Source organism: Dysidea avara, chromosome 1 (genome assembly GCF_963678975.1).
Source record: "Dysidea avara chromosome 1, odDysAvar1.4, whole genome shotgun sequence".
Lineage (NCBI taxonomy): Eukaryota > Metazoa > Porifera > Demospongiae > Dictyoceratida > Dysideidae > Dysidea > Dysidea avara.
Genome location: NC_089272.1, coordinates 26,871,140 through 26,882,788, shown reverse-complemented (window position 1 = coordinate 26,882,788; position 11,649 = coordinate 26,871,140). Strand labels below are relative to the sequence as shown.

Genomic DNA, 11,649 nt, shown 5'->3' with positions numbered 1-11,649 from the left:
ACTAACCACTAGCTCACAAAAGTCGCTTCGTAAGGAGGTGCCTTATATCGTGCGTAATGGTTACTCTCATTATCTGGGAGTGCTCGCGAACAAACCAAGTAATGCAACAGCTTCAGGAACAGCTCACGGGCACACCACAAACATGTAAGTCACCTCGTAACAATTTAATAGTACATAGTACACATGGTACACAACCATTTTGCAAGTCTCTAGCAATCATTTCTTGAACAATGTACCTTAGCGACTATATCATGACTACTTTGTTACCCTTTTTTGCACAGTACCATACCACGTTGTTTCATTCAACAAAACCTTTACTTTGGTACCATGTTTTAACACGTCAAATAATGCTTCGGGGAGATTAAGACAGAAATGGTCAAATTTCTGTGCAAAAGTGGCCACAAATGTCACCAAATTTCAAGTCTGCGATGGCACTGTATCAAAACATACAGTACATGTCATGAGAAATACTATTTATGGGGAAAGTCTCATGCTTTTACTTAAACAGAAGGTCACAATTGCTTATACTGAAAGGGAGTGAACTAGACCAACAGTCTGAGCAGGTTCCATTTAGAGTGGTTCAGTACTACTCAATTACAAGTCTCTGATTCTATCAGTTTGTAATACTGTAAGACTGTGCAAATGAAACAAAGCTCTGTAAAATAATTTAAACCAGGTGTGTGCCCACAGCAGGCTGTGGCTGGTTTACTGAAATCAGTTTGGTGAAAATCTGGTGTCTGTGTGTTGGCATGTCTGTCCAACACCCACATAAGTAAGCAAGCTTTGAGCTACAGGAAATAAACCTTCATTCAATGAATAAAGGCTGTTTATGTACTTAACTTTCTGTTTTCGTTGTGTTCACTTGAAGAGAGTGTGGCCTGTAACTACAGCCAGGTGAAACAGTTTAGTAGGAGCTAGCCTACCTGTTGTAACAGGTGTATAACGACTGGAAAACAACATAACAGGCCTTGTAGGCTACCAGGAATGGTATATCTTCTTGAGTTGAAAGGGGGCTGTACGCAAACAAAAATTAAGAGTAGCCATGAGGCTTTGTGTAGAGAATTTGCATATGAAAACATGATAGACAAATTATAAAACAGTTCAGAAGATACAGCACTTCTGTGTGTAATTGTTGGTTTAAGTGGTTTGCTCAAGTTATGCATCCTTAGTAATGCATAGCAGTGTAATTGGTGAACTATGAAATAATTGGTGAAATACGAAATACACTTAATGTAATTTTAATACGCTGCATGTATTGTTACAAAACAAGATTATACAAATTAATAGCACGCTGTGTGTTAATTTAATAAATTCAAGTGATAGTATTTTACTGGGAGCCAGGCTTTTAGAAGTAGCACAGCATCAACTTATTCAAAACCTTTTTCAAAAATATAATTTTCTAGTGGTGGCTGTGGTGCCTGGACTATTGATTGTGGGTTTTAGTTTACTGACTTATTTTGTCAATCCACATACTGTTCACCACAAAGAACACATTCAAACTCAGGCTGTGTTTACTTCCAATAGCTGCTATATATACTTGATAAAACACTGGTAAACTAAAACCCACAATTAATAGCTACAAGTACCATTATAAATAGAGACAGGTCAAAAGCTAAGAGTTATTCTGTAGAGAATAATTGACATGTAATAAATATTTTTTTGGAAAAGGCTTTGTACTTTTTTACAAAGCCTTGAATGTTAGCAATTATAGGATTTACTGGGTACATCTTTTCAGTGTGGGTGTTTGTACTTAAATTGTGATTATGGGAGTGAGAAATGGGAATGTAAAAATGGTCCAGATTGTCTTCTGTATTGAGCAGAACGTGTCAAGATTCTGACTCCTGCTCCCAATACATACAGCTATTTTATACAGGACACACTGGCACCTCCTTACACATACTATGTATGACCACCCAATTCACACCCCACTACCGCAATTCAGCACCCCATTTCATGAACCTTGGGCTTACGTAGCTGCTAAGTGCGGCTACCAACTAATAATGACTTGTCAACACTACAACACATACAACTATCGGCATTACACTAAAGACTACATAACACAACTGTGTGATCTATGAGGGTGGGGGCCTGCACAGTGTAATTAATTTTGGAACCACTGTGCCCAAGTGGGACCGAGGGAAAAAAACCCGACAGGACCTTTCACAACTTTTTTTTTTTACCATGTGCATACCACCCTCAGAAAACAGAATTAGCATGGAAAATTGTGTGCATCGATAGTCCACAGCAAAGCCCTCATTTCTGCTCCAGTCAGCTGAACTCTAGTCAAGGAAAACACCTGGGCGGGTGGGCGGGATGTAGCCTACACTTGGAAACAGCAATGTAGAAGTGAGCACATGTTCACACATTCCCATTTATATACCACACTACTGACGTGCTGGGCACGTGAGTTGAGTATTCCGGAAAGAGGTTATTTTCCGTCTAATTCTCTTCGTTCAACCGACAGAAAATACACCTCCTTCCTCATACTATGTATGACCACCCAATTCATACCCCACTACCGCAATTCAGCACCCCATTTCATGAACCTTGGGCTTACGTAGCTGCTAAGTCCGGCTACCAACTAATAATGACTTGTCAACACTCTAGAGTCACAAAGAGTGGTCAGTATGATCACCTATGAGGGGGAAAAAATGATCACCTATGAAGAACATATGACAGTAGTTACAGGCCTAATTTCTGGAAACTGATAACCATTTTTCAAGTGAGTCCTTTACATATCCATCCTTGGCTTTTTCAGACCTCCACCATCCGTGGCGCTGGAAGAGGCGGTCAGGAACCCCGGCCTCTGCGGCTGCTGTTGTCCCCCCTGCCCTGAGACTGTGGGGACTGATCTCTACTGCAGCAAAGCAAGCTTGTCCAGCATTTCCCTCAAAAGTTCACTCAGCCTAGAGTGAGACAGCTGACCAGAATCTCGTAGTCTGGGATCTTTCCTGCAACTATTGGGCGGAAGAGAATAAGCTGCTATCTGCTGGGATCTTAGCCTTAACCATGTACCGATCTAGCATCGCAATAGGGCAGGAGGTTGAATTAGTTCTGGCTATAACTACTTGATCACCCTGGCGAAGTTGATCAGCCTTAGGGATCTTGATGGAAATATGGTCAGCTTTGAACTGGATCTCACATTGCCGAATGTTTGATATCTCATCGTATCTAAGAAAACCAGTGAAGGCCAGCAAACAAGCAGCTGCAAGACGTGTGTCAGCTAGGGAATCTGTCTGTATCGCATCATCAGTGATTGCCTTCAGCATCTCAACCGTAAAAGGCTCCTTCTTTTTTACTTCCTTGGCATGAGCTCTCCTTAGCCCGTCGAGTACTATTTGCACAAAGGGACTTGCTGTTGGGGATGGCAGACCTGATAAGGAGTGTGCCCAGGCCAAGGCATTTACAGCCTCTTCTATAGCAGCCTTTGAACCTTTAATCTCCCCCAGGTGCTCTAAGTAAAGGACAATGTGGCACACTTTAGCTGGGAGCACCTGTAACTTGTCGTGTGTTGCCCATGCCTTCTATCTCCTAAAGCCACCAAGGTATTTCTTGGTAGTAGAGGCAGCTTTTCCTCGTAGGACCGTGTCATAGAGCCCTTCTGCAAGCTGCTTCAACCTCGGATCCTCATGGGTCTTTAGTGTTTGCCAGCTTCCCAAGGCCATGACATCTGGAGGGGGGACACATAGATTATTCAGGTTTTTCATCACAGATTATTGCCACATGTGCTTGATATCATGTGCAGCTTCCAGTGCTCAAACCAGTAGCGGCAAAACATAATACGATACTCAGACTGGTAATGCATACTCCAGTACTCAGATTGGTACACATGGTCCAGCACTCAGACTGGTAACAGATACTCCAGTGCTCAGACTGGTAACACATACCTCAAACTGGCAACACATACTCCAGTGCTCAGACTGGGAACACATACTCCAGTGCTCAGACTGGTAACACATACTCCAGCACTCACACTGGTAACACATACTCCAGTGCTCAGACTGGTAACACATACTCCATCACTCAGACTGGTAACACATACTCCAGTGCTCAGACTGGTAACACATACTCCAACACTCAGACTGGTAACACATACTCCAGCTCTCAGACTGGTAACACATACTCCATCACTCAGACTGGTAACACATACTCCAATGCTGAGACTGGTAACACATACTCCAGCTCTCAGACTGGTAACACATACTCCATCACTCAGACTGGTAACACATACTCCAGTGCTGAGACTGGTAACACATACTCCAGCTCTCAGACTGGTAACACTTACTCCAGTGCTCAGACTGGTAACACATACTCCAGCTCTCAGACTGGTAACACATACTCCAGTGCTCAGACTGGTAACACATACTCCAGCACTCACACTGGTACCACATACTCCAGCTCTCAGACTGGTAACACATACTCCATCACTCAGACTGGTAACACATACTCCAGCTCTCAGACTGGTAACACATACTCCAGCTCTCAGACTGGTAACACATACTCCATCACTCAGACTGGTAACACATACTCCAGTGCTGAGACTGGTAACACATACTCCAGCTCTCAGACTGGTAACACTTACTCCAGTGCTCAGACTGGTAACACATACTCCAGCTCTCAGACTGGTAACACATACTCCAGTGCTCAGACTGGTAACACATACTCCAGCACTCACACTGGTACCACATACTCCAGCTCTCAGACTGGTAACACATACTCCATCACTCAGACTGGTAACACATACTCCAGCTCTCAGACTGGTAACACATACTCCAGCTCTCAGACTGGTAACACATACTCCAGCTCTCAGACTGGTAACACATACTCCAGCTCTCAGACTGGTAACACATACTCCAGTGCTCAGACTGACAAACATTTTTATTTTGTTATTAATTTTTATTTTTTATTTTTGGGGGGGGTGGGGGATTAAAAACAGAATTATTACACATATTTACACACGCGTACTGCGGAGTCTTAACAAGCAATACATATATATATAGTATGTGTATGCCACCATGGGATGGGGAACGGACACTACAGACCTGGTCGGCCTGGTGGGACAATTTTTAAGGCTAGCATATCTGTATTAGGGGGTCCATTAAATAGGCTTGAGCCTGACTTGCCTGGGATTATCACAAGCTCTGACTTTGACAACACTTTCACATCTGCCACAAAAGGAGCCACTGTTCCCATAGAGGGGAATAACATAGGCCAGAAGGGGGCCAAGGGCCAGTTGGGGACCAGTAGGGTGCCACATGCTATTGTGTTTAGGGCATGTCTTATGGTTCTTGGGATCAGGTAAGGTGGGGGGGCACATCCAGTTGACTTCACCTGACCAGTCGCATGTAAAAGCATCTACGGCCTCTGTCCCAGGATGCCAGAAGCGGGAGTTAAAACGACTTACGTGGGCATTGTAACAGCATGCAAAGCGGTCTACTGAATGGGGGCCCAGATGTTATCTATCATCTTAAAGATGTGTGGGTGGATAGCCCAGTCATCATAGTCTTCAATACGGCTCAACCAATCAGCCTGCTGGTTCAGAGTTCGTGGAATCCATTCAGGTTCTATTCGCATTTGGTACTTTAGGGTCATTGAGAAAATAGCCAATGCCTCACATTGGAGTTCTTGCTTCTTGCTCCCGGTCTTGAGAATTCTTACCACATTCTGGTTATCAGTGAACCAACGTACACATTGGTTTTTTAGCTTTTCCATGAGGGACTCTAAAACCATCCTCACTGCCCGAAGTTCACGCCAGGTGGAGCTATGGGTCACCTCATCGTGGGTCCATAGTCCCTGGGCCATATGGTAACCATGCTCAACTGTATAGCCACCATAACCAGTATCGCTGGCATCAGAGTATACTACCCTAAGGGCCGATGGGCTATGCCATATACCTTGGCCATTCAGGTTATTCAGGTTATCTACCCAAAGAATAGCTCTTGTTTTGCATCCTGTGGAATAGTCAGGAGTTCACACCAGTATTGGTGGGTGTTTAATAGGGAATATAAGCTGCGAGTCCTAAGGCGACTGACAGGACCAAGACCCAGGGCCATTGAGATTATTTTCCCTATGATACTGGCTAGGAGCCTTGCTTTAATCTGCTCACAATGGAGAGTTGATTGTAAAAGAGACCTGAGGGCTATGATTTTTTCCTGGGGAATTGAAATTTGACCCACTTCAAGATCCAGATTGAAACCTAGCCACGCCATTTCTTGTGATGGGTCCCAGTTACTCTTAGCAGTATTTTCCACAAGGCCAGCTCTGGCTAGATCTCGTCTCACTTTATCACTAACCTCCCTAGCAGCTTGCATGCCGGAAACTGCTACTATACCATCATCTAAGTACAGTATTACTCGCAGGCCTTGCGACCTCCAATATTTTACCATTGGGCGCAATATTTTTGTGAATGCATAACAAGCAGTAGCCAGGCCAAATGGTAGAACAGTAAATACAAAAAACTGGGCCCTTCCCTCATAGTTCCACTGGAAACCTAGGTAACGCCTATGAGGTTTGTAGATTTCAATATGATGGTAGCCAGATTTGAGATCAAAGGAGAACATGAAATCGTCTTTCTGAAACATGAGCATGGCTACCCGGAGGTCCTCATAATATTTGAATTTATCTTTCCATAAGAACTGATTCAAGTAGCAGAGATTTATGACCAATCGGGATTGGAGTCAGTGAAGCAAGTTATCGAATTAAAAGTTATCTCGCGTTCAAGTGCAGTGAGTACACTCGCCATTAGGTTGGCCAGGAGTAGTGCCGACAACAATTCTAACCTAGGAATAGTTTGTCGTTCAACCGGGGAGACCCTAGTCTTGGAAGCTACAAATTCCACTGAGCTACCCACATTTGTCTCAATTCTCATGTACACCACGGCAGCATACGCTCGAGATGACGCATCACAAAATCCGAACAAAGTGTATTTACCGGAGGACTTACTTAAGCTCCAGCTGTAGCACCTGGGAATTGTGACCATGACACTATGAAAGCCAGTCACTAATGACTTCCACTTGCTCAGTAACTCTCCCGCTAGTGGTTCATCCCAATCAATCTTACTCAAGCATAGATCCTGGAATAGCATCTTGAACTGGACCGTGATAGGTGAAACCAATGCCCACTATACGTCTCTTCGTTGGCTCCATGTTCCTCAAAGTGATAGCTAGTTCACTCAAATCAAAGACCAATTGATCTTGTACATAGTTCCACCTTACTCCAAGTATCTTCTGTTCTCCACCTTCATTGCTCTGTGCTCTACCTAAGACATCTTTTGTGTACGTCTTGTCTTCTTCAACTACACTACTACTATTTGATGAGTTCACTTCAACTAAATCATGCCCTTCACTTGACTCTATACGACTCTGCAGGCTCTGGGAGTTACTAACAAACTTCCTTAAGTTGAACCCTCCTTCAGCTAACACCTTCTTTGACTTGCCATAGACTTCAAAGGCTGCTTCTTCATCACTAGCACCATAGGTGATATCATCAACATGAATGGAACGTGTGAAAAGATTCACAAACTCAGGATGGTTCTCTCTGTACTTCTCTACATGGTGCTTAATGGTGGCATTCAGGAGAAATGTGCTCGCAGACACACCAAATACTACTCGTGTGAATCTAAATGTTGTGACCCTTGGCCGCTCCTTCTTGATGTCATTAACCCAGAGGAAGCGAAGAACATCTCTGTCATGTGGTGCAACAGATACCATTAAGAAAGCCTTTTCTATATCGGCTGCCAGTGCGACACGGTGTGTGCGAAACCTCAACAGAATGTCCATTATACTTTGACCAAATTTTGGTCCAGCATATAGGCAATCATTTAGGGAAGAACCATTGCTCTTGGCAGAGGCATCGTATACAATTCTTAGTTTGGTTGTTGACTTGTCCTCTCTAACAACAGGGTGGTGCAGTAGGTAGTGGACCAAGCTGTTCTGGATTGCCTTGTCACTAACAATCTCCACTATCCCCTTATCAAGTTGCTCTCGGATAACCTTGTCATATTGTTGGAATACATCAGGCAACTGTCTCAATCTTCTCAGCAATCCTGTAAGCCTCTTCAATGACAATTCATAATTGGAAGGAAGCGCACCATGAGTCTCCTTCCATGGTAGAGCAACCTCATACCTACCATCCTTGAATGATATCCACCTCTCGAACTCCGCATAAACATCAGGCGTGTCTTGGTTTACTCCCAAGGACTCGAGATCCCAGAATTTCTTAAGGGTACTGTCCAAACTCTGTCCAGATTCCTCTGGCATGTATGCATCAACCATTAGCAAGTGAGTTGATACGAGATTGCATGTGGTCTGACACGACAGCCCAGGTACTGGGCCAGAGAGCACCCATCCAAGACGAGTCTGCATCGCTATGGGTCCATCACCTTCATGAATCACCTTGCCTGTGACGAGCTTCCAATAGTGGTCAAGTCCAATCAGCATATCCACCTCCAAAGGTTCGGTAGTACAACAATAGTCTGCCAGATCCAATTCAGATAAATGTCTATGATGCTCGGACACATATGATAGCGGTTGGTTGGAGAGAGGCTCACAAATTTGTGGCACTGACAAGAAGTATAGCTTGAGGACTCCACCACCACGCAAACTCAGACTAACCGCAACTACATCACAAGACTGCTTGCTCCCCTTGTCTGACCCAAAGGTATTCATTAACATAGTCTCAGAACTGCACGGGGTCAATGACAATGACTCCTTCAGCTTCTCAGTAATGTACGACCGCTGGCTCCCGCTATCGAACAATATTCGAACACTCATTGATACACTTGAGTTATCAGGATTGAGAACATCCACTCGTGCAGTCTGCAGTAGTACTGGCACCTTAGAGCTGGCACATTGTAATGAGGTGGTAGTAGGTGTGTTAGAGTTTACTGACCCCAATGATTGGGCCTGAAGTGTTGAATGACCAGTGACACTAGTTGTAGAACTTCTGGTAGTGTTTCTCGCCACCTCTCCAGTGCAGATGCTAACGTGGTGTCTGCCGCCACAGCTAGAACACTTCAGTGTTGATCGGCACTCACGACTAGTGTGGTTTCTTCGCAGGCATACAAAACATCTACCAGATCTTTTAAGTATTTGCTTACGTTCTGCTGGCTCGATCACCCTTTTGCATGCGGTAGATGCAGGTCCCTGACGGCAGAATGAGCACCTTGGAGAAAAGGAATCATTCGCCATTAGCGTTGAAGAAGTAGGGAAACTCCTACTCACAGCTCTGGCAGGTCGATTACTATTACCACCTTGACTAGCAATACTTACAGCCCTCTCTCTAGCCTTAATCTCAGCATCCATCAACTGCATCAGTTCATCCAGCTGCCAACTGTCATCTCTCACCGATCGGCTAATAATGAGTCGGAACTCTTGTGATAACTTGCCCATAATGATGGGTGATAACAGACTTCCGTAAGATTCAGCTAAGAAACCTAGTGCACTCAGTCCTCTCACTTGTGATTCTACCAAATCATAAAAATGACGTAACCCCTTAAGATTATACTGAGAGGTTACCGCATCAATGTTAACCAGTGCCTCCATGTGCTTGCTCACTATCTCCTTGGTGGTACCAAATTGTCTCTTCAATATGGCTACAGCCTCACCATAGTTGGGACCAGTTAACTTTAAACCAGATATTGCTTCTGCTGCTGCTGTACCTTCTAACAGTGTGTTTAAATAATTAAACTTGTCTACATCAGACAGGCCGGGATGGCTATGAACCGAAGACACGAATGAATCCCAAAATGTAGCCCACTTTGTGAGATCACCATTAAACCGTTTAAGTGTAAGCTTTGGTAACTTCACCTTAGTTACATGTCCTAGTGGTACATGATATACAAGGGGGCTGACACTTGTATCTGGCAAACTCACAAGGGGCAAGGCAGGTGTTGTCATTACACTAGGTGAGAAGGGGGCCATCGTACCGGCAACTGTATGAGGAGGAATCAATGGTAGCTTAAAAGGAAGAGACCCAGCAATACTACTAGTATACGTCAACGATACAGTAGGTGGAGCTATAGATATCACTGGAGTGCTGGATGATACACTGGTTGTGACTGGAGCTTCTGGTGATGTACTTGCTGGGGTAGTACTAACAGTACTAGTGACTACAGAGGTGGTTGGGTAAGATACCACGGTTGATGGGACACTGGTGACAGTAGCAGAACAAAATGTCTGCCTGTTCAATTTCACTATCAAGCTCTTCATCTGGGACCAATTCTAAAATCTGATCATCAATTTGCTTCACTGTCTCTAGTTTCTCTTCAAGTGCAAGTTTGCACTGTCTCAATTTTGTTATGATTGCTTCCCCTTCATCAGTGGATTCAATAGCTTCATAAAGTTCTGTGATAGTGCGCTTTGTGGAACCTCTATGTCCACCCCGAACCCTTTTCTTTCTACTAAGAATCTCTACTTCTGACATTATGTATTAACTACTGTTATACAACTGACTTTGGCTTCGGCGTATCCGTGGTTACTCGTCCTCTTCACCAGGATTTCCGTGGATCTTCGCTCTCTAATTAGAGAGCACCAACTAAATAGAAAACAACACAACAATCAGTACTTAACGAATTCTTTCACTCACATCTCGGGGTACCATTCACCCGGTACCAAGGAATTCTCGTTTAGGAATAAGATCAAGCGGTGACTATCGAATTTCACTTCCTATTCTGGCTACGGGGTGAATCCGTGGGTCGCTTGTTCGACTCCTGCTCGTAGGACCATGTAAGATATTTAGAACTCTAAGTCAGGTATGTTCCACATCTCGATATCGTCTCGCAACAAAACGTGGCCTATCACACGACTCTCATGTGACTCATAAAAATTTTCACCCAAATGTACAACATTATGATCTCACACTTGAAGATCCTGGCAGGTAAAGGAGACAAGTGGATTAATATAGGTTTTCATCCAATGAGTAAGAGATTACAATTTTCTTTGTCACTTAATTTCACAGGATGAGATAATCATCATAATGTCAGCTTTAATGATTTTCTCCGGCTCACAAAAGCTGCAAATGTTAAATTCTGTGTATCATCCATTTTTATGATATTTTTGAAAATATTTGTTTCTATGCACAACTTCAATTGAACAAGCTTTATGCCAGTTGGTAGTGTTGTTCACTTTCACTGAATAACCGATTAATTGATCAGAGATTTCTAAAACTCCAATAACCGGTGATAAAGATTAAATAACTGATAGTCGGCTCCCATATATTTCACTCAAAAACACACTAATATTTGAGTACTATTAGAGTACTGAACACACCAATCACTGTAATTTAGTGACTGGTGTCTTGGTATAGTGTATTTTGTTTTGTATAAGTCGTAACTCACTTAGCCCAATACTACTGTAATGTCTATTACAAACAAGCCATGCTCCGTATAGAGATAATTCACTGTTTTAAAGCCATACCTAAATAGTGAATTTAGTAGTATCGATTAACTGATTATCATCAATCATTTATGACCAATAAACCGGTGATTAGCATCTTGTAGGTACACAGCTCTACCAGTTGTACTTACTGTAATGTATTCATTGTTGAATCAAATTTTTGTGTTATACAACATTTAGTTCAGAAGTGTATATCAAAGAAGACGGAGGAGGCAGTGGCCGCTAAATGTTTGAGGTCTAGCAAACTAAAACCCAC

The 11,649-nt window shown here is 43.3% G+C and overlaps 4 protein-coding genes across 10 annotated transcripts in view; 1 reads left to right on the top strand and 3 right to left on the bottom strand.

The window, feature by feature from the left end:
- The window catches only part of LOC136260527 (E3 ubiquitin-protein ligase TTC3-like), a 79,792-nt gene that overhangs the window by 17,558 nt on the left and 50,585 nt on the right, over positions 1 to 11,649 (top strand). The window lies entirely within an intron of this gene.
- On the bottom strand, positions 2,958 to 3,665 carry LOC136240896 (uncharacterized). Its single transcript, XM_066031997.1, has 2 exons — positions 3,542 to 3,665; positions 2,958 to 3,454 (listed from the first exon to the last, which is right to left on the bottom strand). Exons 1-2 carry the CDS (start codon positions 3,663 to 3,665, stop codon positions 2,958 to 2,960), a joined length of 621 nt encoding a protein of 206 aa, XP_065888069.1.
- LOC136240804 (keratin-associated protein 10-6-like) lies at positions 3,869 to 4,876 on the bottom strand. The gene has a single exon (XM_066031891.1). It carries the CDS (start codon positions 4,874 to 4,876, stop codon positions 3,869 to 3,871), a length of 1,008 nt encoding a protein of 335 aa, XP_065887963.1.
- LOC136240724 (uncharacterized) lies at positions 7,056 to 10,422 on the bottom strand. Its single transcript, XM_066031790.1, has 2 exons — positions 10,134 to 10,422; positions 7,056 to 10,081 (listed from the first exon to the last, which is right to left on the bottom strand). The coding sequence occupies exons 1-2, from the start codon at positions 10,420 to 10,422 to the stop codon at positions 7,056 to 7,058; spliced, it is 3,315 nt and encodes a 1,104-aa protein (XP_065887862.1).